This window comes from Stegostoma tigrinum, chromosome 26 (genome assembly GCF_030684315.1).
Source record: "Stegostoma tigrinum isolate sSteTig4 chromosome 26, sSteTig4.hap1, whole genome shotgun sequence".
In the NCBI taxonomy this organism is placed as follows: Eukaryota; Metazoa; Chordata; class Chondrichthyes; order Orectolobiformes; family Stegostomatidae; genus Stegostoma; species Stegostoma tigrinum.
Genome location: NC_081379.1, coordinates 24576061 through 24603422, shown reverse-complemented (window position 1 = coordinate 24603422; position 27362 = coordinate 24576061). Strand labels below are relative to the sequence as shown.

The following is a 27362-nucleotide window of genomic DNA, read 5'->3' as shown; positions in this document are numbered from 1 at the left end:
TACCCATGTCTCTGGATTTCTATTCCAGCAACAATACCATCAGCCTACCACACCCCACCCAAATACTATGGCCATTGCCTTTTGAATGGCTATTGCAGTACTTAACTAACAGGAAATGGGTATTTTAGGCTCAAACCTAATTCAAAAACAGATTAGTTTTTTTTCATGTTTATTTTCTAGAAATTCAGAAGAAATTCTCCAATGTATTTCTGTTTCTCGTGATATCACTTCAGTTGTTCATGGTATACAGTTTGTAGTACTTAAGCCTAATGTGGTTAGATGGCCAACAGCAGAAATGGCTACGTGACTGATCAAGAGCTACAGCTAAAGATGCTGGGAATTTTGGTCGAGTTAGTTTAAACACTGACCTAGGTTAAACTGGCAACCTGGACATGTTATGACTTGTTCTGTAACCTGTAACCTACAGTTTCCTCTGTTGACCAAATAGAAAGGCAGGTGTCATGGTAGTCTGCTACACATGCTGGCACCACTATTGACTTACATGGAGCATGGTAGGTGGCTGTTTTCAACTTGATGTAAACATTTGGGAATTGTTTACCAGCAAACTCCATTAGCTGGGATTGAACATTGTGCTGAGAGTTTATTCAATTAATCAGCTGAGTGCCAGAGAGGTTTGTAGAAGCAAGCAATTTTGAGATTTTAAAAATTAGCAGAATAAAGGACTGTGCAGGAGTGAGCCTTTGAGACCGCATTTGAGAAGCATGAAGTCACCTTCAAAGAAGACAAAGCCAAGATCTACACTGACAGCAAAGTTGGGCACTCTGCTTGAATCAGGGTTGTATTTGTTTCAAGCCAAACTAATACAGTTAAATTTAAATTGAGTAAATTGTGGGTTGAGTTAAAGTAAGGTAAAGTGAGGTTAAATGAATACGGGTAATGTTGAAGTTAAATTAGATGAAGTATGAAGTAAATTTTGCAATAAAATGTACGTCTTGTATTGGAGTATTGGTACTGAAGAGTTAAATAAAGAAGGGCTTGTTTAATTAAATCCTGAGTCAGTTCCCTGCCTTTTGTCTCTCACACAAGAGAAGAATATCTGGGTAAAAGGCAACCAAGCCATGAAAACCTTGCAGCGTTGCAACATAATAACAATTTTAACAGTTGCAATCTAGTCATGTAAGACCTCTGGCAACTACCAACAACTTCAATACCTAATTGAGAGTACTTTCTGGTTTTAATTTCCTTTACCACACTTAGGAATGATATTCCTTCAATTGGGATTTTCATATCTGACTATTGGCTTTTCTTTTGAAGTATCGTTGTGATGTAGCTCCTCTTACACTTTTAACCAGAGTTTAACTCACTCAGAACCATTTCACTGTGCTGTGAGTGATCATAATTTCATAATCAACAACATTCTCCTTGGTCACTAACTCATAGTTAACTTTTAATAGAATGGAAGACATTGCTCACACCCTTCTCTCTGAAATTAGCTATTAAGCTGGAAATCCTCAGAATCATAAGTGAAAGCATATTAGAAAAGGTTCAGTCTCTGACTATCCAATGGGCTACAAATTGCCAGGGAGAATAGCAGATCCACTTACTAATATTTTTTAAGGCCACTGAAACTGAATAACAATAAATGATTTGAAAAGTAACAACTGGAACTGTATCATTAAAAACACTGGCAAGCCTTGCCTTAATCAGGGAAGATATTCAAGACTTTGAGTAACAGCATAAAATGTTGGCTGGAAGGGAAAGGTCAGATTGGAAAGGTTCATTGGTTCAGAATGGCGAAGTATTGTTTAATCTGGATTTTATTTTAGGAGATGTGGATCTGATGGATGAGTATGTGGCAGGAAATAAATACCTGAATTACAGAAAATGAATACTCTGGAGGGATTTTGATAATTAGATTCCCTACAGGGTGGAAACAGGCCCTTCTGCCCAACAAGTCCACACCGTCCCTTGAAGCATCCCACCCAGACCCATTCCCCTATAACCCACCCAACCCTGAACACTATGGGCAATTTAGCATGGCTGATTCACCTAGCCTGCACATCTTTGGACTGTGGGAGGAAACCGGAGTACCCGGAGGAAACCCACGCAGACATGGGGAGAATGTGCAAACTCCACACAGACAGTCACCCAAGGCTGGAATCGAACCCAGGTCCCTGGTGCTCACACTCCCAGTGCTAACCACTGAGCCATCATGCTGCTGTATAATGGATGGATAGGTAATAGATGGTAGTCAACATGGATGTGTGAACTCCTGACAAGAGACAAAAGTGAGAATGTCAAAGCATTATGTGCATCAAATGCCATTAGGTGGCATTATGTTTGAAGTAACATAATTGAAGCAATCAGGGACTTTGAATTTACAGTTCTGTGTGTATCAAAGTTCAGCTCCACAGTGGTGAAGAAAACAAACAAAATATTGAAATATAAATGTAGGGTGTGTTTATGCAGCCAAGACACCTTGTCTAGATTTGATGAAGCAGCTGGATTATTCAGTTCAGTTTTTGTTTCTATAATTGTAGGAAATATATATAATTATTAAACGAGGTCAGAAGCTTAAAGGCTCAAGTATCATGAATTTTCTGTTTTAAAATTCTTAATAGTTAATAAGACTTTTAACCAATATTTTACTTACTTAGGAATAACTGTATCATTCTCCATAGGACACCAAGCAAAAATCTCACAGGTTTTCACATTCACATCATATTGGACACATTTTCCAGTTAAAACCCCTACAAGCAAAAAGAAAAAGTCACAGTTACATTTATAATTAAAAAGGAAACCCTTTTCTGCATTTCTCAATATAAACTTACTAATTAGTTAAAAAGAAGGCCCCCAGCAACTCTTCTTCACTATGGACTTCCAATCCCTATAAACTTACATTCCCCATGCAGATGGTCTTAAATCCCTCCGCTTCTTCCTCTTCTGCAGGCCAAACCAGTCCCCCTCCAGCGACAACCTCATCTGCTTAACAGAACTCGTCTTTACCCTTAACAACTTCTCCTTCAACTCCTCCCACTTTCTACAGACTAAGGGGGTGGCCATGGGAACTATGCCTGCCTCTTTGTAGGATACATGGAACAGTTCCTCTTCTGCAGCTACACTGGCACTATCCCCCAGCTCTTCCTCCGCTACATTGATGACTGTATCAGCGGTGCCTCGTGCTCCCATGAGGAGCTTGAACAGTTCTTCAAATTTACCAACACTTTTCACTCCAACCTCAAGTTCGCCTGGGCCATCTCCGATACCTCCCTCTCCTTCCTGGACCTCTCAGGAGGCCACCTCAACTGACAACTATTTCAAGCCTACCGACTCCCAGAGCTACCTAGACTACATCTCCTTTCACCCACCTTCCTGCAAGAATGCGATTTCCTCATTCCCAATTTCTCCACCTCCACCACATCTGCTCTTAAGATGAGACGTTCCACTCCCAAACATCCCAGATGTCCTCATATTTCAAGGACCGCAACATCCTCCCATCAGTGGTCGAAAACGCTCTCGACTGCATCTCTTACATTTCCCGCATCTCTGCCCTCACACCTCCTTTCCACAACAAAAACAAAGGCAGATTCCCCTTGTCCTCATGTATCACCCCACTAATCTCTGCATTCAACGCCAGAGGTTCTCCACCATCTGCAATCTGACCCCATGCGAAAGATATATATTTCCCTCCCCACCCCTTCATATCTTACATATGGGACCGGTCTCTCCATGACTCCCTCATCCGCTCCACACTCCCCACTAGTCCCACCATCCCTGGCACCTTTCCCTGCAACTGCAGGAAGTGCTGCACTTGCTACTACACCTCCCCATTCACCTCTATCCCAGGAGCCAAAAAACCTTCCACATCAGCCAGATGTTCAATTGCACATCCGCTAACGTGGCCTATTGCATCCGCTGCTCCCGATGTGGCCTCATCCACATTGGTGAGACAAAGAGGAGGCTTTGAGACGGCTTTACAGAGCACCTATGCTTGGTTCAAAACAAATGATAACACCTTCCAGTCGCGAACCACTTCAACTCCCCCCTCACTCCCCAGATGACATGTCCGTCCTGGGCCTCTGCTGGTGTCACAAGGATGCCACCCAGAAACAGGAGGAGCAGCACCTCATATTCCACCTTGGGAGCCTACAATCCAATGGTCTCAATGTGGACTTCACTAGTTTCAAAATCTCACCGCCAGCTTCATCCCATGACCAACCCTCCCTCTCAACCCCACCTCCTTGACCTGTCCATCTTTTCTCTCACCTACTCACTCCTCCCAACTCACTGACCAATCCCCACCACTGCCTACCTACATTCACCTACCATCCCCAGCCCCATCCCTCCTCTCTATTTATTTCAGAGTCCCCTTCCCCCACTTCTGAAGAAGGATCTTGACTCGAAACATCAGCTTTCCTGTTCCTCTGATACTGCCTGGCCTACTGTGTTCCCCTAGCTCCATACTGTGTAATCTATAAAGAAGAAAATCTATTCTTACATAGATATTGGTTTACGCAGAGCACTGGGGAGTTATTGGTGGGGAATGAGAAAATGAACAATATCTAAATCAATAATTTGTCTCAATATTCACAGTTGAGGACACTAATACTATCCTAATAATAAGAGTTAATGAATAAAGGAGGAACTTACAAATATCATAATTTCTCGAGGAAAAAGTATGGAGCAAACTACTGGAATTGAAGATGGACAAGTCCCCAGAGCTTGGTGGCTTATATCCTAGGGTCTTAAAGGATGTGCAAGTGGTCATACTGGTTGTAATATTCCAAAATTCCCTGAATGCAGGCAAGAGTCTTGTGAAATGGAAAAATGTAATAATACACCCTCATTCAAAAAAAAGGTGGAAAGCAGAAAGTTTGAAACTATGGGCCAGTTAGTTTAACATATGTCAGAAGGAAATAGTTAGAATCCATAATTAAGGAAGTAATAATAGGTTATTTAGAAAGTAAAAGCATAATCCATCAGAATCAGCATGGTTTCGTTAAGGATAAATCATATTTGACTGATTTGCTGGAGTTCTTCAAAGATGTAACAAGCAAAGAGGCTAATAGGGATGCTGTAGATATAGGATAACTGGACTTACAGAAGGTATTTGATAAGGTGCCGCACAAAAGGTAATAGGGAAGTGTTGCTGCAACTGTACGAGACAATAGTGAAACTACACCTGAAATATTGGTACAGTTGTGGCCCATTACCCAAAAAGGGATATATTTGAAGATAGTTCAGAGGGAATTCACTAGATTAATTCCAGAGATAAAAGACTTGTCTTATGAGGAGAGATTGAACAGTTTAGGAATATACATGCTCGAGTTTAGAAGAATGAGAGAAGATCTGGTTGAGGTATATAAAGGTGCTAAAAGGGATTGGTAAAAGTAGATGCTGAAAGAAAGTTTGTAGGGCCACCTAGAGATCATAATTTTATGATAGAGTTAGCAGGTTGACACAGTAAATTTGTGGGAGAAATACTTTTAATTCATAACATATTATGGGGAACTGTAAGAAAAGTGGAGTTGATGCAAGATGAAATCAGCCATGATCATATTAAATGATGAAGCTGGCTCAAGGAGCTGAACTGCCTACCCCTGCTCCTAGATCACCTTCTCCCACCCCAGCACAACCCATCAAGATTACTCCAATCAGCAGTTCTGCACCATCAGCCACCCTACACTCTGTTCCACCGCAACCCTGGTTAAGGCATGGACAACTTAAACCTATACTGCACAACAGTGAGGAGATTGTGGAATAGGGAGTCTTTAGCCAATGTCACAGTAGGTAACCCTTGTCACGCAGAAACCAACCTTCTAAGGGCCCTGTACGCTCAAATACACCTGTACATGAGAGTACTCCAGGAAGTATGAATCATGCCAGCTGCCAGGGTAGCAGGCACACACCTCCAGGAAGTGGAATGATGATCACATATTACCTAAACATTGAATGAACAGAACCCTTTCGTGTTGATGAATTCCACTGTATTGTAATGTGGCCTTTTCAGTACCATGTGTACAGTTGGTGGCACCCTGTACCTGGAGGAAACCCGCTTTAATCCAGAATCCAACCATCCAAGCTGAGGCACTGTCCTCATCCTGAAGGAACAAAAGTACCCAGTGATCTTGCATAGACAGCATCAGTCAATGTCTTGATACATTTTGTGGATGTATGAGATCCCACACAGGTCACCTGTCATTCCTCAGGAAACGACCGGTCTTGCACAAGTTCAACACCACAGCAATCTTCACAGCCGCTGGGAGAGGATGGATTCCCACTTGCACAGCCCTCAGGTCCCGCTCCAGCAACCACCACAGTTCTGTCACAGTATGCCACAACATACACAGCCTGTGTCAGCACTGCAACTAGCTGGAGGTCAGTAAATGAAGTCCAGGTCAGAAAGCTCTGAGCTCTTGTACATTCCAGGTATTGAGGGGCCCTGCACCTGCAAGGTTTCCCTGAGCTGTTTGCACCTCACCTTCTAAGGGGGCCTGCTGCTGTTCCTTGTGCTTTGGATGTTGGCCAATCTTAAATTGTCAATTTCCAAAAGTACGTTCACTAACACTGGAGATGTTGGGGGATTGGTGGAAAGAAGAGAAAGGAAAGGGTGATGTTGTCATCTCTGATCTAAAATCTTGCACCTGACTTTGGTTCTTTTCTCAATCATGACTTGATTCACTTAGTTATACCACAAACTGGATTAAAAACTACAACTTCAGTGACACACAGAAGGAATGGGATTCACCATACATGCAGTTTTAATCAAGGATTCTATGTTATCAAAAACAATGTTGCTAGAAAAGCTCAGCAGCATCTGTGGAGGAGAAAACAGAGTTAACTTCTCAGGACCGGTGACCGTTCCTCAGAACGGAGGGTCACCGGACCCGAAACGTTAACTCTTGTTTTCTCCTCCACAGATACTGCCAGATCTGCTGAGCTTTTCCAGCAACTTTGTTTTTGTTCCCGATTTACAGCATCCACAGTTCTTTTGGTTTTTATTCTATGTTATAACATGCATTTTTTAAAAAGATGACCTTCCAAGTCAGAATTTGAAAACCAAGAACATTTATTTTTACGAAAACAGCCGTTAGTTGAAGAACTCCTGTCAAATAATGTGTTTAGGAGCAGTAAAGGACCAACATTATATGTTTACCATTGGTATTTCATACTGCATAACACCCTGACAGTAAAATTAAACTTGACATACCATTGCTATGGGAGTTGTACTGTCCAGCTGCACAATCATTGTCTGATTTACATCTTGTATTTTCATTTGGCAACTGAAAAAGATAAACATTGTCTTTGAGCAAACATTTTAAACAAATTAAATTAAATTAAACAATCCTCATTCTCTACTTCCATTGTGCGCAGTTGATTTGTCAGAGCACCTACGTGATAGTAAACAGGTGAAGCACTCTGACTCATGATTTCTCTTGCAGACCCTGCTTTATTTACCCGGGACTTAACGACCACTTAACTTTGTTAACCAATGAGATTGAACTAAAAAAGTAGTAACTACAGTAATTCCTTACTTAAAGTTGCAGTTGCATTCCTAAAAAGTGCAACTTTAGGTGAAATAATTTTAAACAATTCAGAGTTTCCCATTGCAGCCAATGTAAAAGCTCAAGTTACTTTTCTAGGACCGTTCTATCGAAAAAAATAGAATAGAATCATAGAATCCCTACAGCACAGAAAGCCATTCAACCTATCAAGTCTGCATCCACCAGCACCAAACAGCATTCCACCCACACCCACACCAGCCTATTGCCGTAACCCTACAGTTATCACAGCTGACCCGCCAAACCTGCACATTCTTGGACACTGCATGGCAATCTAGCATGGCCAATCCACCTAATCAGCACATCTTTGGACTATGGAAGGAAACTGGAGCACCTGGAGGAAATTCAGGCAGACACAGGGAGAATGTGCAAACTCCTGGAACATTACAAGCAGGCGGCGCACAACCTACATGAGGATGCAGCACATTACCCACGGAAGATCCATTACCATAATCCACCAGATCTGGCTATGGAAGCTCTTGAGGTACTGAACCAAATGGACCAAGTAAGATCTCCAGGCTCTGTGTACTCTAATATCTTCTGAGGTTGTTTCAGTGCACAAATAATTCTCAGCTTCCAGTAGATGTGGGTTAGATTACAACGATATGGATTGCATTTAAGTCTGCTAATTTTCTATTTTTATTCATTCAATTGGTAAACTTTTTTTCAGCGTCTATCATTATCAACACTTCGGGAAGATAAATCAGCCTTCCAATTGAATGAGTTATGACCTCAGAAATCCTTTGCCTTCGATATAGACAATGGAACAAAAGACATAGCATGTTTGGATATTAAAAGAAAAAGAGAAATGGAGAGTTAATTCTGTGTAATGTGCAGAAAATTTCTATTTTACTTCAGTGGAATGATCCTTTGCTTAGTTTGTTACCTCTATTTCTCCTTGAACCAATATTTTTGCAGGATGAGGAATTTCATTTGCCCGGTATTTAGTGACTTTTATATTTTTGTTTGACTTTTATGATTCAGCAGTGCCACTTATTGTGAAAGAATGCTGGAACTTGAAATAATTTCAATCTTCATAGAAATTGATAGACTTCAAAAATGAAGACCTAAATGTAGTTTTTGGCTATCATACTGGAGTGAACACATCATCATTACACAAAGAGTTGTGAGAGCATGGAATGCGTTGCCAGCAGCAGTTGTGGAAGCAAGGTCATTGGGGTCATTTAAGAGACTGCTGGACATGCATATGGTCACAGAAATTTGAGGGTGCATACATGAGGATCAATGGTCGGCACAACATCGTGGGCTGAAGGGCCTGTTCTGTGCTGTACTGTTCTATGTTCTATGTTCACACAGAATGACCCAAGGCTGGAATTGAATCCAGGTTCCTGGCGCTCTGAGGTATCAGTGCTAACCACTGAGCCACCATGTGCCTCAAACATTTAAAAAATATTTTAAAATATTTAAAAACATTATACTGTAAGTTTAAATACTGTGCACTCCTAAATACCTATTTTGATAAACGAAATAACTGATTTAAATTTATAATTTTGAGAAGAAATGTTAACTGCTTCCTTTTAACTCCAGCTCCTGGTCTTTCCCACATACATTCTCTCCCTGTCCATCTTCCCTGCTCACCGTTTAATCTCTGAAACCCTCACAGAGGGAGTATGCAAGAAAAGGACTAAAAGGAGGCATGAGTGGAGCAGGGAAACAACAAGTGGGAGAGTTAAAAGGGAGAGAGAGGGAGAGATTGTTAGAGAGTAAGTGAGGCCACTGCAAAATGGTATTGATCAGATCACGCAGTCTGCCAGCCCTGGCACAAAACACCAATGCTAAATTTCTGATGTTAAATGCACCATATTGGTCCCATTCTATGATCCTAAAGCAAAACAAACCAAAGCTGAATAAAGACAACTTAAAAAGGGGACATATTGTACCACATCACCTGGTCCATCCCCTCAAACACAAAGCCATCCCATAAATACATACTGCACATTCACCAATTGGTCCCCATTAATTCATAACTTCACATTCATCCACAAGCACTGAAAAATGTTGCTGACAATCAATGACACATTCAAAGGCCATAGCTAATGAATTAGTCATCCTGTCAATGTTGGAATCCACTCTGCATGGCTATGGACAGAATGTGTACTGATTTATTTGACTTCTGGAACTGAAGTTCCACAGGAGGCAGGGGCAAGTCTGTCTGAAAACATCTTTGTATCGACCTGTTAAATACGATCTGGACTTCTCTATTCTTTCTGCTGTTATGGACAATGTGTGATTGCCGTTCTATAGATATGCGACCGTATCTCTGGTGCTATGTTTTTCATCACTGACCCCCGAGTTTCAGCATTTATGTCCAGCAGCTTAGAGCTTGGAGTGGAATGCGTCCTCCATTATGGATTCACCACAGGTACCACAGCCAACACATTCTGTTCATGCTAACTTGTGAACTGTGAATGTCCAAATGAAAACTCTGTTCCCTAACAGGAACCATTTAAACAAAACTGTGCTGATACCTGGTAGGATTATGTTCTTTAACACTGTACACTCAGAAGAAATAAGCATCTCCACACAGCAGTCACCTAATAAGTCCACGGACTGCTGTTCTGTGTGTGATGGCCCAAGCAGAATTTGCAATGTAAAACTATTTCTACTTTGCATAATTAAAATGATCAGCAGCATCCATTGCTGACATGAAGTCAACATGATGTGAATTAAAGCAAAATACTCTGGATGCTGGAGATCAGAAATACAATCAAAGTGCTGGAGAAATGCAGCAAGTTTGGCAGCAGCTGTGGAGAGAGAAATAGAGTTAACTTTCAATGTTTGATGAGTCATATTGGACTTGAAATGTTAACTTCTGTTTCTCTCACTGGCAGACTTGTTCAGTTTCTCTAGCACTTTGTTTTTAATCAACATTACATGAGTGTTCAATAAAATGTGATTGTAAATATTTAATTCTGTCAGCAAGGAGCTGCAATGTCTCAGCATGTCCATCACAATTGGTTACAGATGCAGATGTACCACTGATTTCTGTGGACTATTCCTCTAATATCAGTTGCATTATTTGTAACAGCCCACAACCGATTCTCTGCTTCCTTGTCTTTTATGTTCTCTCCTTCAGTAATAGGAGAACTATAGATCTGTTAATTTTGTAAGGCATGTCTTCACCCAGTAGTTCCCCAATTGCTAGAGGCTAACAAGAAGTTGTGAACAGATAACTGGTAAGTTGAGGAAATGCAGAGCAAGTGAGTAAGTGATTATGTCCAAAATTAAGTGACTGAGAAAACTAATGCAATTGTTTGACAAACAAAATGAGAGTATGAGACGATATGATGTAACTGAATTCACAGCTGCTTGTATTTCTTGATATGGTTAGGTCAGTAAACCACTTCCTGCATTTGATCTTGGTGTGAAGTACAATACTCCTGCCAACTTCTTCCACTAACTTTAACCGGGCCTTCTTCTGACAGCAGCAGGTTTCAAGTTTTTTTTCAGCAATGGAAAACTACCTCCTTCTAGTTCCTTACTATACCCAGCAATACCTCACAGGAGATACAACTAAATTAAAGCAACAAAAAAAAAAATCGTCCACAGTCCATCCTAAAAGTCTGCCACTCTTGCCTAAACTTCCCAACTCCTCCAAATGCCATCTTTGAACTGCTCCTTTAAAAGGACTGAGTTGAGATTAAATCACATGGGTTAACATCATGCTCATTGACATGTAATATTCAAAAGACAATGATAATATCAACAATGCTACCTAATTTAAAATTCCAACCTGGTGAAAATCTCTCTCTGGTTTTGCACACACTATTGCTCCCTGCCATTCACAGTTCCCTGTTATTATTGGATTAATGTTATTTAAAAGTATATTTAACTTGTGCTGATGCTGAGTACAGCAAACAACATTACATCACACCGTTGAAAGAGTACTACTTTGTCATATTGCTAAACAAGGTGGACCAGGAAAAGATTTGGATGGGAAAGTTTAGCAAACATTTAAAGCATTGTCACATTGTACGATAGTGGAATAAATTAGTGCAAGTTGAGTGTCAGAATATGTGGATTTTAGAAAGACAATACTGACAATGTTTACTTGTATGTCCTCAGTGTTTTGTTGTGTATAATTTAGCTCCCATGTTCCAAAAGTCATAATTACCTTGACAAAAAGTCAAAAGAAAGTAAGCAAATTGGGTAACATCAAACTATGTGATATGAGCCTTGGAATACTTAACATGTTGACACGAGATTCCTTTGTACTTTTGTCTGATCTGATCACCTAGGCTGGAAAAAAAAACAGAACTTGTAGCACAGGTGCTTCTGCTCTTCTGGCATGGCCAGTTGTTTTATAAGTGGATGGAGGCTTTGCCCCTTTTAAGATAAACTGGACTTCAAATCAGACTAGGACAAGACATTTTTGAATCTATAATGTTTATAACTTTACAGCACAGAAGAAGTCAATTGAGCCAGAGCATTAATATACTTGTAACAAGTGGAGTGCCACAGGGATCATTACTTGGGCCACAATTATTTATAATAATTAATGACTTAGATGAGGAAAGTTTGCAGATGACACAAATAGATGGGAAGGCAACTACTGGGAATGACACAGAGTTTGCAGAGGGATACAAACTGCTTACGTAAGTGGGGAAAATATTCCATCTCCAATTTAATACAGGAAAGTGAGAGGTTATGCACTTGGCAGAAGAATACAGGAGACATATATTGTTTACAATTGAGAAAAAACTGCAAAAGGCTTTGGCTGAGAAGGGTTTTGGAGTCCTTGTGTGTGAATCATAAAAAGTTCAACAGGTAAATGGAATATTGAGGTTGTTGGCTTGCTTGCCGAGTTGGCTGACTATTTTACAGACATTACATCACCATGCTAGGTAATATCATTAGTGCAGCCTCCGATGAAGCAATTTTGTTCTACTCCACTTAGAAAATATATGATCCGGTCTATTAAGCTGGGTTTGTCATTTCCAGTTCATTTTTACACAGGTTTGAATATGGGGTCTAACTCCACATGTTTATTGCAGGATGAAAACCAGGCCTCTAGAAATTCCCGTGCATGTCTATGGTTGGCTTGAGCAGAATAACATCTCGTCATTGGAGGCTGCACTGATGACATTACATGGCAAGTTGATGAAGCATCTGTACAATTAGCGAACCAGCTCAGCAAGCCAACAACATCATTCACAAACTGAACTACAAATCTTTGCAAGCACCTCAAATGGAATGTTGCCTGACATTTCAAAGGGAATAGAACGTAGAACAGTACAGGCTCCATGTGCCTATCCAAGAGTCGTTTAAAAGTCTGTAAAGTATATCATAGAATTCTATCACAGAAAACCTACAGAGTGGAAACAGGCCCTTCAGCACAACAAGTCCACACTGAACCTCAGAGCATCCCACCCAGACCCATCCCCCACAACCCACCTAATCTAATCGCCCTGAACACTATGGGCAATTTAGCATGGCCAATCCACCTACCCTGCACACCTTTGGATTGTGGGAGGAAACCGGAGCACCCAGAGGAAACCCACACAGACACAGAGAGAATGTGCAAACTCCACAAAGACACAGTTGCCCCAGGCTGGAATCGAACCTGGGTTCCTGGCACTGTGAGGCAGCAGTACTAACCTCTGTGCCGCCCTGAAACATCTTCGTGTACCCGACTCCACGAGAACTGCCGGCAGCACATTCCATACACCCACCACTCTGTGTGAAGAATCTACCTCTGACATCTCCCCTATACCTTCCTCCAATCCCCTTAAAATTAGGCCCCCCTCATAATAGTCATTTCCGCCCTGGAAAAACATCTCTGACTATCCACTCTATTTATGCCTCTCATCATCTTTTACACAACTATCAAGTCATCTCTCATCCTTTTTCAGTCCAATCAGAAAAGCCCTAGCTCCCTCAACCTTTCCTCGTAAGATGGCCCTCCAGTCCAAGCAGCATCCTGGTAAATCTCCCCCGCAGCCTCTCTAAAGCAGTGATCACTATCACTGGAATGGTCTCCCATCGAGACATAGGACACCTGACCTGATTCGTTGCCAAGCATCAAATCCAATATGGCCTCCCCTCTAGTTGGCTTATCTATACATTGAATCAGAAATCCTTCCTATCTTTCCTGTAATGAGGTGACCAGAACTGAACACAATATTCCAAGTGTGGTGTAACCACAGTTTTAGAGAGCTGCAGCATAACCTCACGGCTCTTAAATTCAATTCCACCACCAATGAAAGCCAACACAGCATACGCCTTCTTTATAACCCAATCAAACTTGGGTCGCAACTTTGAGTGATCTATGGAATTGGATCCCAAAATCCCTCTTCTTCCACACTGCCGACAATCCTGCCATTAACCTTGTATTCTGCATTCAAATTTGACGTTCCAAAGCGAATCACTTCACACTTTTCTCGCTTGAATTTCATCTGCCACTTCTTTGCCCAGCTCTGAATCTTATCAATGTCTCATTCTAACCTACAAGAGCCCTCCATGCTGTCCACAACTCCACCAACCTTCATGTCATTGGCAAACTTCCTAACCCACCCTTCCACTTTCTCATCCAAGTCATTTATAAAAGATCACAAAGAGCAGAAGTCCCAGAACAGATCCCTGCGGAACACCGCTGGTCACCGAGCTCTAGACTGAATACACCCTCTGTCTTCTATCGGACAGTTTTGTATCCAGACAGCCAAATTTCCCTGAATCCAATCCCTCCTCACTTTCTGAATGAGCCTGCCATATGGAACCTTATTGAATGCCTTGCAAAAATTCTGTGCACACCACATCCACTGCTGTCATCATCGATGTGTTTTGTCACATCCTCAAACTCCTCTGATTCCTCACTCAAGTTCCCTCTACTATTCCTGCTCAGCTCTACCCTCACTCTGGCCATCATCTTATTCCTCACAAAAGTATAGAAAACCTTGGGGTTTTCCTTGATCCTACCCACCAAGGTTTTCTCATATCCCCTTCTCGCTCTCCTAAGTCCATTCTTCAGTTCCTTCCTGGCTACCTTGTAGACCGCTAGAGCCCTGTCCAATCCTTGCTTCCTCAATCTCAAGTAAGCTTCCTTTATCCACTTGACTAGGTATTCCACACGTCTTGTCATCCGAGGTTCCTTTACCTTACCATCCTTTCCTTGCCTCAGTGGGAAAAAACTTATCCAGTACCTGTGGTAACTGCTCCCAAAACAACCACCACATTTCTATCATGGATTTTCCCCAGAACATCTGATCCCAACAACTTGTGCTCCATATTTCTTGCCTAATAGCACTGTAATTCCCCCTTCCCCAAATACTTTCTCATACCGTCTACTCCTATCCCTCTCCATGACTATAGTAAAAGTCAGGGAGTTGTGATCACTATCACTGGAATGGTCTCCCACCGAGACATAGGACACCTGACCTGATTCGTTGCCAAGCAGCGAATCCAATATGGCCTCCCCTCTAGTTGGCTTATCTATACACTGAATCAGAAATCCTTCCTGGACACACCTGACAAAATCTGCTCCATCCAAAAACTATTTGCACTTAGGAGGTTCCAGTCTACATTAGGGAAGTTGAAGATGCCCACAACAACCCTATTACTTGTACAACTTTCCAAAATCTGTCTCCCAGTCTATTCCTCAGAGTCTCTGTTGAGGTGACACTGACACTGGGGTGGCCGTAGAAAACTCCCAAAGAAGTGACTGCTCCTTTCCTGTTTCTAACGTCCATCCATACTGACTCAGTGGAGAAACCTTCCTCCACGACCTCCCTTTCTGCAGTTGTGATACTATCCCTGATTAGCAATGCCACTCCCCCACCTCTTTTACCTCCCTCCCCATTTCTTTTGGAACATCTATACCCCGGAACATCCAACAACCATTTCTGCCCCTCTGTTATTCAAGTCTCCGTAATGGCCACAACATCGTAGTTCCAAGTACTGATCTGAGTTCATCACCCACATTCCTGACACTTCTTGCCTTGAAGTAGACAAACATCAGCCCGTCACACTGACTACCACTTTGCCCTATTAACTGCTTATCCTTCCTCATAGACTCTCTGTTTGCTCTATCCGTCTGTACACTAGGTACCCCATCCTCTGATCTGTAACTCCAGGTCCAATCCCCCTGCCAACTAGTTCAAACCCTCCCAAAGAGCTGAAGCAAACCTCCCACCCAGAATATTGGTGTCCCTCCAGTTCAGGCGCAACCTGTCCAAAATACAAAAAAAAAATGAAAATTGCCAGCATTACACTATGTATTAGTTCTCACCTGGAATATTGTGAACAGTTTTGAACCCCAATCTGAAGAAAGATATACTGGCATTGGTGACACTCCCGAGAAGATTCACTACATTGATCCTAGGTATAGATGGTTTTTCCTATGTTACATTGTGGAGGTGGGATCTGTACTCACAGAAATTTAACAGAATAGTAGACAACTTTGTTGAAACATACAAGATTCTGCATAAAGAGTTTTCCATTTAAGACAAATATTTTCCTCTGAGGGTAGTGAATCAGTGGAATTCTTTATCACACAGAGGTGATAAAGATAGTCATTTATAACATTCAAGGCTGAGCAAAGAGATTTTTAATCAGCAAGGGAATCAAGAGATTTGGGGAAAAGGCAGGGAAACGGAATTAAGGATTATCAGATTTGACTCACTGATTCTTGTTTGAACAGGTTAATTTATCAAGAGTGGCTAAACAGGTTGGGCCTTTATTCTTCTGCGTTTAGAAGAGTGAGGAGTGATTTTTTTTTGAAAAACGACTCTGACGGGGCTTGACAGAGTAGATGTTGAGAAGATATTTCCATCAGCGTTCCCTCTAATGTTTTTAAATGAACTGCGCAGCCCACCAAAGCCCACGCATAGCAAAGACTTCCAGAATCAAAACAGATTGCCATGCATGGAGCATTAGAATGGCTGTGCACTTATGTAGCCTTGCGGCTTACAGGGAATATTGGTTTCCATTAGCAGTGGAGGAGTCTTGAACGAGGGGAACATAGTTACAGAATAGGGAGACACTCATTTAAAACTCAGATGCAAAGGAATTTCTTCTCCCAGAGGGTACTGTATGTCCGGAATTCTCATCCCCAAAGAATTGTGCAGGCTCTATCACTGCAAGTATTTAAAGAGGAAGAAGGTATTTTTTGCAATGGCAGGAAATTGAGGGCTGTGATGAACTTCTGAGCTAGCAACGGTGGAGGAGTTGAAGTCTGGGGCAGATCAGCTATGATTTTGTTAGATGTCTGGATTGTTTTTGACTGCATTGTTTCACTGATCATACATGATGGACTGTCTATGAAACACACCAATGAGAATTAGCTCTCAGATATTATAATTAACAGGAAAATGTTTCATGTGGTTGAGATAGGTTTCACTATAAAAAGCAGCAGAATTGAAGCTCAATAGGTGGAAGAAGGGTCAAGACCAATCACTCTGAGGTCTATAATCAACGCCAGATGGACCAGTCGTGTTGGGGATAATAAATATTCTAGTTAAATCATAGTGATCTTGGTCTGGAAGGGTCTGCAGTTGGAAGGAGGGTCAGCAACCATTAAACTGGCTCTTGGACCCACAGTTCATATCTGAAGGACCAACTATGTTATCAGCCAAATTCATAGGTATTGGGGTTTAGAAATTAAAGTAACCCAACAGTAACAAGCAAATCAGGGTAAAACACAGAATTTGACAACAGCAACAATAAAACTGAGGTGCAAAGTTTGCCAGTGTAAATTGAGCCTATTTTCTCCACAGCTCAGAAAATTGACAGGTGGCAAATCCAGAACAAGAGGTACAGTCTCAAAACAAATGAAGTAGGCAGTTAGTAGACCACATACTCCTGCCAAGCTATGTTAACTCAAGCTTATTAAAATGATGCCATTACTTAAATATTCCCTGCCTGGTTGATATTTTACAAAAAAAATGAAAAAGAGAATCTTTTCGTATTAAGAGCTTCGATCATACTGAGGAAACATCAGACCAACCTACATCGAAACCTCTGCCCTGAAAACTCTGTTCACACTTTGACGGCTGTGACGAGTTGCCCCACAGCAGCTGACAGAACCAACAATATTTTAAATCCATGACACCCAAAGAAATAGATCAATTTGTTCCTCCTCCTGACTTATGAAACAATATGGAAAGTGGACCAGAGAGTGGTGTTGAAACTAGGTCAGTTACGATCATATTAAATGATGGAAGGGACTTTGAGGAGTGGGGGTTGTGAAAAGGAAATTTGGTCTATTCTTGCTCCTATTTCTTAATTTCTTTAAGGTTAGTAATGGTCAAACTGTTTGAATGAGAGAATTTAATTTTCACAGTTTGGGAGGAACAAAGCAGCTCAAGTAGCTCACTTATTTTCTGTTAAGTATTAGACACAGTTTTCAAGAACAATGTAACTGACATGGTAAGAAACAAGACTTTAACCAACAAATATTAGCTTAAGAATTAGGGAGCATCTGCCAAACAATGGCCGTATGATTTAAGTTGATATTAAGTTTGAGAAGGAAAATCACAAGCCAAGAATTAAGTATTACAAATTTTGATGGGATTAAATAAATTGATCACAGGATACCAAGCACAACTGTTGCGGGTTAACCTACAAACAAACAGTGGAAAGTGTTCAAATGAGTATTTGAAATTATTAAAAACCAACGCATAACCCTCAAACAAAAAAAAGGCCTCAACTTTAGTGGTTAAGCCTCCATAGTCAACAAGTGAGGCAAGATACAGGGGCAAGCTAAAAAGGAATAGAAACAGACACAAATGCAAAGGGAAATGGAAAACCTGTGACTGGCAGAACTATAAAAAGCAAAGGATTACAAAGAAAATAATTCAAACAGCAAATTTTGTGAAAAACTGCCAAAGCTACCACCAAAAATCGTATAAATATATTAAGAAAGTTCAAGTGGTAAAGGGAATGCAGGTGAGACGATGAAGGACAAGAAAGAAACAGCAGTTTTGTTAATTGAATAATTTGCACCCATTCTCAGTGAAGAAACTGAACAAAATATCAAGGGTATCAGGGACCTATGAACAAGTACATTTACTGCATTTAATAAAGTTAAAATGAGTAATTAAAGTGAATATTTAAATGAAGCAAATGCCCAGGTATTAAAGAAGTCACACACACACACAGGCAAAGCAAGTGGACACAACTATTTTAAGTGGAAGGATATACTAGCCTTGGAAGGAGCACAATGCAGATTCACTCAAATTATAACAGGAAATTAGGCTTAACTTGTGAGGATAGACTATACATTCTCAGATTGTATTCCCTTGAGTTTAGTAGGTTCAGGGATGATCTAAGTGGTTTCAAATGACAGTAGCTCCATATACACTAACAAACCTCTTTTCTCCTATGAATATGAACTCAAAGTTTGAGGCTGGCCATTTAGCAGGGAAATTAAAATGCATTTTTCCCCCACACAGAGGATAATGAAAATCTGGAATTCACTCCGCCTATCAGCTGCAGATATGAGCTCAATTACAATTTAATGTTGAAACCAATGGGTTAGGCAAGGATATCAAGGGATTATAGAACAAAGGTACGTAAAATTAAGAAGAGGCAGAATCAGATCACAAATGCCATATGGACTCTTTCTGTTCATATGTTCCCATGAATAATAACTTTGAAAATACATTGAAAACAACAAACAGAGAAGGAGTTATCTCAATTTTGCGCCAGCACAGGAAGGGAAAACAAGAGTACTGTAATGCCTCTCCCTCTCTCCCTATTTATTTCAGAATCCTCTCTCCATCCCCCTTTTCTGATGAAGGGTCTAGGCCCGAAATGTCAGCTTTTGTGCTCCTGAGATGCTGCTTGGCCTGCTGTGTTCATCCAGCCCCACACTTTGTTATCTTGGATTCTCCAGCATCTGCAGTTCCCATTATCTCTAGCACTGAAACTATGGGTGTTTTAAAAATTGGATTTCTGATATTGTTTGCAGTTGTCCTTTCTGATAAAAGATGTGTACATTATAGCTATTTAAGTATACTTACATACACTCAGTCAGCTGCACTCGTATTAAATTTATCTATTAATGCCATACTTGTGGTTTCATCAGATAAATGTACATTTTTATTCTATAATATACATTATAGGTTGTGCATCAGAGTGCAACTGATTTGATTTAAATGTGATATGATTAGATGTTCAATTACAAAATGAATATAGTATAAGCTCTGTTCAGATTGCAAACATTCATGTGAATTTACATGTTTAGTTGTTAAACCAATCACAGCAATTAAGTATGTAGAATAGCTGTTGAATTCTTACCTCAGCACACCGACCTTGCATTTGATTCTTGGTAAGAATAACATTAGTCATAACAAAGAAGGAGTTCTCTTGCTGTTAAGTGAGAGAAAAAAGTTCAATTATATATAATGTAAAGAAATTGTGAAGTTTGAATTTCTATGAAGTATTTTCATACCAAAAATTGCACTTTAATAAAGCTTTCACTTTAGTAACTATTTCAAAAAGAAAATATTTTTACTGCTTAGGATCAATGATGTAAATAACTACAGAAGGTTATTATTAAAAGTCACACCACAAGAGCTGAAAAGTGAGGAGCAGAAATAGGCCATTCAGCCCGTCGAGTCTGGTCCACCATTCAATAAGATCAGAGCTGATCTGATAATCCTCAACTCCACTTACTTGCCTTTTCCCGCAACTCTTGATTCCCTTACTGATTACAATCTGTCTATCGCAGCCTTGAATATGCTTAACAACACAACCTGCACAGCATTCTGTGACAAGGAATTCTGCACCTTCAAAAATTTATAAGCAAAATAAACACAGCAAGGAGACAGAATGCCCTCCAAGAATGAAACATAACCCACACTTCTCTTGCCTCTCCCCTCGGCATAACACACTGCTACCAGAGGATGAAGTGTAGTTAATATCCCACTGCAAACGTTAGAAAATGAATAGACAAGTTCAAGGTGAAGAAAATAATGGATTGATTATCCCAGAGAAAACAATACACAAGAAAAGCTAATTCCCTCAAATCTCTCTGGCTTTTGCAGCTTAAATGTCTCTTTTCAGCATTGTGTGAGCACCTGTTTCATGCAATGTTAAATCACAATATCTTGTTGGTAACAAATCATCGTAAGAAAATGCGGTTTTCAAAGTTTTTGGTATTGAAAACCATACCTGTGAAGGAATAACATAATCAGCTGCATCCCATATGTATTCTTCATGTGGAGATGAATTTGTGATGGCAACACCTTTTACTTTGGTTGTAACCGAGCCAATGGTGGAATCAAATTCTTGGTAACCTTTCTGCCACACAAGTACCCAACTGGAATACAATTTTTTAAAAACTTGATAATGATCATTTTGTCATGTTTGGCAAACTTTTCAAACAGCAATGAATATTTAGTGGCTCTAAAGAAAGTGACTTAATTGTAGTCTACAGCAAAACTTTAAAAGTCTGACTATATAGAACATAGAACATAGAACAGTACAGCACAGAACAGGCCCATGCTGTGCGTTGGGGTTGTACTTATATTTATATGCTGTGTTTTTGAAGGAGGCTGATCACCTTCTCAAGGCTAACTAGGGACAAGCGATAATTGCTGCTCAAGTCCCAAGAACAGTTTTCTTTTAAATCCTGGTTGGAGAGTCAGAGATAGTATGACATAAAAATATGGCATATGGTTGACTAATGGTTGTGATTTGTGAATTGAACAAAAAGCATTTGAATAGTGCTTAAGAAATAATGGAAACTAGAGTAGACAAAAAGCCAAAGCTCAAAGTTTCATTGCTGGAGACAAGGTAATAGTGTTACTGTCCAACTCAAGGAATCAGTAAAACCAAGATTTACTGGATCTTCTCAGATTGAAAAGGAACTCAATGATATGAATTATGTAGTAAGTACTCCAGACAGGAGGGGAAAAAAAAAATCAGAACAGATAATAAGAACAGAAATGTATTTACAGTAGTGAAAGAAACAGGGAGTGAAGTAAAAATAAGAACAATTTGAGAAAGAATCAGAAATTAAATATTCAAAAGTTGACTCTCCAGTAATCAAATTGGATATTACTGAGGGGTGTGAAAAGCTAGATAGCATGATATTCTACCTCATGGCAAAGTAAAGGATCAAACAATAGATATTAAAGACTCAGGCTGATTTGTGTAAATTATCTAAGAAGAATGTCTTTCACAAGACATGATGCTAATGTAGGGAATGCATTGTCACTAAAATGACAAACTTACAGATTCAACCCAGAGAAATTCCTCAAGTGAGGAAGGAGATTAAGTTCATGCAGCAAAGTTACATTATTGAACTGAGTGATACCAGCACGGAACTCATCTATCATGATGGTGCCATACCATATGGATCACAAAGGTTGTGAGCTGGATTTTTACAGTCCTTCAAAAACACAAACAAAGGCATTTCAGTTGGGAGCATAGAGCGAGATCTGGCTAAGGCCAGATGCCTTTTAAGGATGGTTACTGGGAGACAAGGGCTACCCTTTGCCACCGTGGCTAATGACTCAATTATACAAACACCTCACTGAAACTGACATAGATACAATGCACTTAATCACGTTGAAGATATTGTTTCTCCTTGAAAGACTGGTGCTGCTCCTCAGATCTTCAGACTCTATCACATTCTCCTTTTGCCTGCTGTAGCTGAGCTCAGCACATTAGGATCATATGGCACACTCAACTGCAGTGCTAGGTCTCCTAGTTCATGTTCATGATTGGAAGATTCTATTGAAAGGAGTAGACAGGCACAATTTATTATTTTTTTTAATTACTTGTTAATAAGGACATTGGCAAGTCCCACCGACAGACAAAGCTAGAGAATGTTTCAGCTTATGGTACACCGGATGAATTTTAGTGAAGTCAAGTCATGCAGTTTGGAAGGCAAAATGCAGAAGCAATCTTTTAACAATTAATCAACCAACGGATTATGCAAACTGTTGTACATATCAACCATTTGTTTGTATTCAACCAAATGTAGGAAGAGCATTTACAACACATGAACAACTGTCTGATCAGTTGCAAAGATAATTTGGTCATAAATTGGGCTAAAAGTGAATTTGCCACAGCAAAAGCAACTTACATAGAAACATAAAAAATAGAAGCAGGATTAAGCCACTCAATCTTCAAGCTTGCTCTACCATTCGAGATGATCATGGCTGATCATCTATCTCAGTACTTTGGTCCCACTTTCTCCCCATCCCTTTGACCCCTTTAGCCTTAAGAGCATTATCTAACTCCTTCTTCAAAGCATACAATGCTTTGGCCTCAACACCCTTCTATGGTAGAGAATTCAACAAATTCACCATTCTTTGAGAGAAGAAATGTTTCTTCACCTCAGTTCTAAATGGTACTATCCCATTTTCTTAAATTGTGACCCCTGGTTCTGGACTCCCCCAAATTGGGAACATTCTTCCTATATTTGTGCTACCTAATCTTGTTAGAATTTTACAGGTTTCTAAGAGATTCCCCCTCATTCTACTAAAAATCCAGTGAATATATTCCGAACAGATCCAAACTCCCTTCACACATCAGTTCTACCATCCTGGAAATCAGACTGATAAACCTCTGTTGTACCCTCCACAGCCAGAGCATCATTCCTCAGATAAAGAGAGCAAAACTGTACACAATATTCCATGTGTGGTCTCCACAAGATCCTATACAACTGCAGTAAATCATCCCTGCTCCTGTACTTGAGTCCTCTTGCTATGAAGGGCCATCAAAGCTATTTTCCTTCTTCACTACATGCTGCACCTGCATGCTTACCTCAGTGGCTGAAGTACAAGGATAGATGTGTCTCTTGCACCTCTTTCTTTCCCAACCTATTGCCACTCGGGTCATAAATCTGCCTTCCTGTTTTTAATAACCTCGCATTTATCCACTTTATACTTCATCTGCCATGCATTTGCCCACTCACTCAACTTGTCCAAATCATAAGCATCTCTGTATCCTCTTCACAGCTCACTCTCCCACCCAGCTTCAAGTCATCTGCAAATTTGGAGTTAATAAATTTAGCTCCCTCATCTAATTCATTATTATATGTTGTGAATAGCTGATAACACAGAGTGGAGCTGGAGGAACACAGCAGGCCAGACAGCATCAGAGGAGCTGGAAAGCTGACCTTTCAGGTTGAGACCCTTCTTCATCAGCTTTCCTGGTCCTCTGGTGTTCCTCTGCTGCCTGGCTAGCTGTGTTCCTCCAGCTCCACATTGTGTTATCTCTGACTCCAGCATCAGCAGTTCTTACTATCTCTTGTGAATTGCTGGGACCTGATCCATTAATCATTGCCTGACACTCAGGGGGAAAAAAATCCCTGTTTTACTCCTACCTTGTTTCCTCACTGCCAACCAGTTCTTTACCCATGTCACTAGTACCTCAATCTCATACACTTTAGTTTTACATGCCAATGTCTTGAATGGGATCTTTTCGAAAGCATTATGAAAGTCCAGATAAACTACATCCACTGGCTCCCCCCTCATCAACTCTACTAGTTACATCCTCAAAAACTTCCTTTGGAGTTGTCAAGCATGATTTCTCTTTCATAAATCCATACTGAGTCTGTTCAATCATGTCACTGTTTCAAAGTGCTCTGCCATTAAATCTTTTATAATGGACTCTTGCATTTTCCCCATTACTGATGTCAGGCCAGCCAGACTACGATTTCCTGTTTTCTCTATACCTCCTTTTTTTTTGAAATAGTGAAGATGTTCCCTCTAGCCCATAGGAATAGTTCCAGAACTTACAGAATCTTGAAAGATAACCACCGACGCAGTCACTACTTCTACGGCCACTTCTGTAAGTACTCTGGGATGTAGATTAATCAAGCCCTGGGAATTTATCAGCCTTTAATCCGATAAATTTCCACAACATTTACCTACCAATACTGATTCCCTTCAGTTTCTCCTTCTCAGAAGATCCAGCATTTCCCAATGCTTTGGGGTTATTATCTGTATCCTCTTTTGTGAAGTCAGAACAAAAGTATGTATTAAATTGGTCTGCCATCTCTTTGTCCCCCATTATAACTGCCACTGCTCCTGGCTGTAAGGGACCTACACTCGTCTTCACTAATTTTTTTTGTAGAAGATTTCACAATCATTTATAGATTCCTACAATCTTATTCTCATATTCTATTTTCCCCCTCTTAACCAATCCCTTTGTTCTCCCTTGCTTAAATCTAAACTGCTCCCAATACTCAGGTCTGATGTTTTTTTGGCCAATTTTTATGTTTCTTCCTTTGAATCTAATACTAGTTCTGATTTTTCTTCTTAGCCATGGTCAGGCCACCTTTCCTAATTTGTTTTTATATCATAAAGGAAAGAACAATTGTTGCAGTTCCTCCATGCACTTTTTGAATGTTTTCTTCTGCTATCCATTGTCATCCCTACAAGAAACAGACCTAAATTTATCATAGCCAGCTTGCACTTCAGAGAATCATATTTCCTTTATTTAGGTTGAAGACAACAATCTCAGAATTTTAATGAAGAATTCTATCTTTTTCCCCCAAAGAGCTTCACACAGCAAGGTTGCCAATTATTCCTTTTTCATTATACAATACAGGTCTATTGATCCAGAAAACCATCCCCCACACACTGTGGGACTAAGCCAAGTCGCGCCTAAAGAAGTAAAATAAGTGCTATTTTGGATTTTCCTGAGCCTTCATTGAGTATGTTCAGTGGCCGACAACCACAGAAACCAAACCACAAAAATAAACCTTACGATCTATGAAGCAAGGTTTCAATCTGAGATCTAACTCATCCAGTATTAGGATCATAACTGAAACAAAAATGGTTAAGAAAAAGAATGGATAAAAACTTGAAGGGTTTTGATAGTTTCCCCTTAATTACTTTGCCGAGTTGCAGGTCAAGCAACACTTTGATTTTAAAAATCCTCATCCTTGAATTCACGGCTCTGTCTCTCCTTTTCTTTGTAATTTCTACTGGCCCTGCAAATTAAAACTATCTGTCATCTCCCAATTCCAGCTTGTGAATCCCCAATTTTAAATGAATGCATTACTGCTGCCATGCTTTATTTATTTTAAATAGTCCCTCACATGGCTCAGTGTCACTTTTTTTTAAATAATGCTCTAGTGAACATCTTGGGAGGCTTTGCAAGTTAAAGGAATTATATAAATATAATTTGTTACTTCCAAAGGCAGAGGGCTCATGACAAGTGGATACGTTTTTAAGTTCATTGGCAAAAATAACCAGAGGTAAGATACGTTTTCACACAGTCAGTTATAATGATTTGAAATGCGGGCCTGAAGTGATTTTGGAAGCAGACTCAACAGTAACTCGCAAGTATTTATCCAGTCCTCTCTTGCAAAAGAGAAATGTCGCAGGCCTGTGGTAAAATAATTGGATAAATGGTTCAACGAATAGAAAGGCAAATGATGGACCAAACACCCTTTTAGTCTTCAATGGTTTTGCGACTCTATCGCGAAACAGGCTTTTGACTTACTACCTGCTCTTCCTCCATACCTTGAGAGCAGTCAGCCAGACCTCTCTCAGCTAATCAGCCACTGAAAGATATTCTTTATTCGATATTGGGTTGGAAACGATCGAGCTCAGCTTTGTCTATCGCTGGCAATGCATCTTTACAGAATGAGAAAAACGGAAGAGGAGGGGACAGAAATTGAATCCCCGTTACATAAAATAAACTCACTCAAACATTTTTCCTACATTGGTTCACACTTCATCAGTGCTGGCGCATTATTTTTCGCCTCCGAAATCCAAACTCGACTCCGCTCAGAAACACATGCTCCACATGCTCGAGACTATCATGATGCTTCACAGAAAATGTTTTTAAAAATAGCAAATATCATACCCTACCGGTGGACGTAACTTGTCCTTCTATTTCGCAATCTTTAAAGAATCTACCAAGCATTTCTGCTCATTCCATACACTCTTTATTGTTCTTCCCAAAGAAAAGTACGGAAGTATCACAGTGTAACTCACCCAATAACGTACGCAAGGATTGCTAGCTGAACGATCCTATTTACGATCCCAACTTTCCTGTTTTTAATAAGTACAATCCTGGGAGTATCATATTCCAGGATAAAATCACAAACTGATGAACAGCAACCCCCCATTGTTCGTTCCTTGTCAAATGAGGCGTTAGATCTCCACAACTTACTGTTACAGTACCGTAGAGCCAAATCCTTCCCACTCTGCCGTGGCCTTCTCAATGACTTGTCATGTGATTCCACAATTTATTTTCCCTAAGGTTACCCAGTTTGCGTTACGATTCTGACGCTTTAGCGACACAGTTTTCGAGACTGTAATTTTTTCTTTGCTCACGAGTAAAGTTGGATCATGGCACTTCAGTCAGATATTAAATGTATTCCCTGTGTTTTTCTGCTAAAAATCTCGGAGGTCGTGCAGTTTGTTTCTAAACTATCGCGAACGACGGCGAGATTACGGAGCTGAGCCATACAAGTCTAGTTCTTAATTCACTCTCCGTTATGCATCAGAATTTATAAATATAATGGAACAGGAGTATACCATTCAGCCCGTCAAGCCTGGGTCGTCTTTCCGTATATAGTCATAGAATCCCTACAGTTGTCGCACCCTGACGAGTATGGCCGTAGGCGAACTTCTGTCTCAACGTCACTCCTTCGATTCTCCAAGACATCAAAAATAGTCTACTCCGGTCTTTAATTTACCATGGACATGCAACCAAGTACCTCAACCCCAAAAAATTCCGAAATTCACAATTATCCTCGTCCAAGTACGATATGATCATCCTGAGACTGTAGCGTGTGGAGATCCTTCAGCCTTTTATACGTTTCAGAATCCCTACAGTGTGGAAGCAGGCCACTTGGCCCATCAAGTCACACCGACCCTCCTAGAAGCATCCCACTCACACCCACCC

The 27362-nt window shown here is 40.4% G+C and overlaps 1 protein-coding gene across 2 annotated transcripts in view; it reads right to left on the bottom strand.

Annotated features, from left to right (window-relative positions):
* The window catches only part of p2rx4a (purinergic receptor P2X, ligand-gated ion channel, 4a), a 55122-nt gene extending 28136 nt beyond the window's left edge, over nt 1-26986 (bottom strand). The window contains exons 1-5 of one of the 2 annotated variants that reach the window (XM_048555817.2): nt 26447-26986; nt 20655-20802; nt 19779-19850; nt 7172-7244; nt 2615-2711 (exon numbers count right to left, since the gene is read on the bottom strand). In XM_048555817.2, coding sequence (XP_048411774.1) covers nt 2615-2711; nt 7172-7244; nt 19779-19850; nt 20655-20802; nt 26447-26580 — 524 coding nt within the window. In that variant the 5' untranslated portion in view covers nt 26581-26986. Of the gene's footprint in view, nt 1-2614; nt 2712-7171; nt 7245-19778; nt 19851-20654; nt 20803-26153; nt 26298-26446 lie in introns of those variants that run through there. The other variant, XM_048555819.2, reaches the window with a different exon arrangement.
* Nucleotides 26987-27362: the final 376 nt, after the last annotated feature.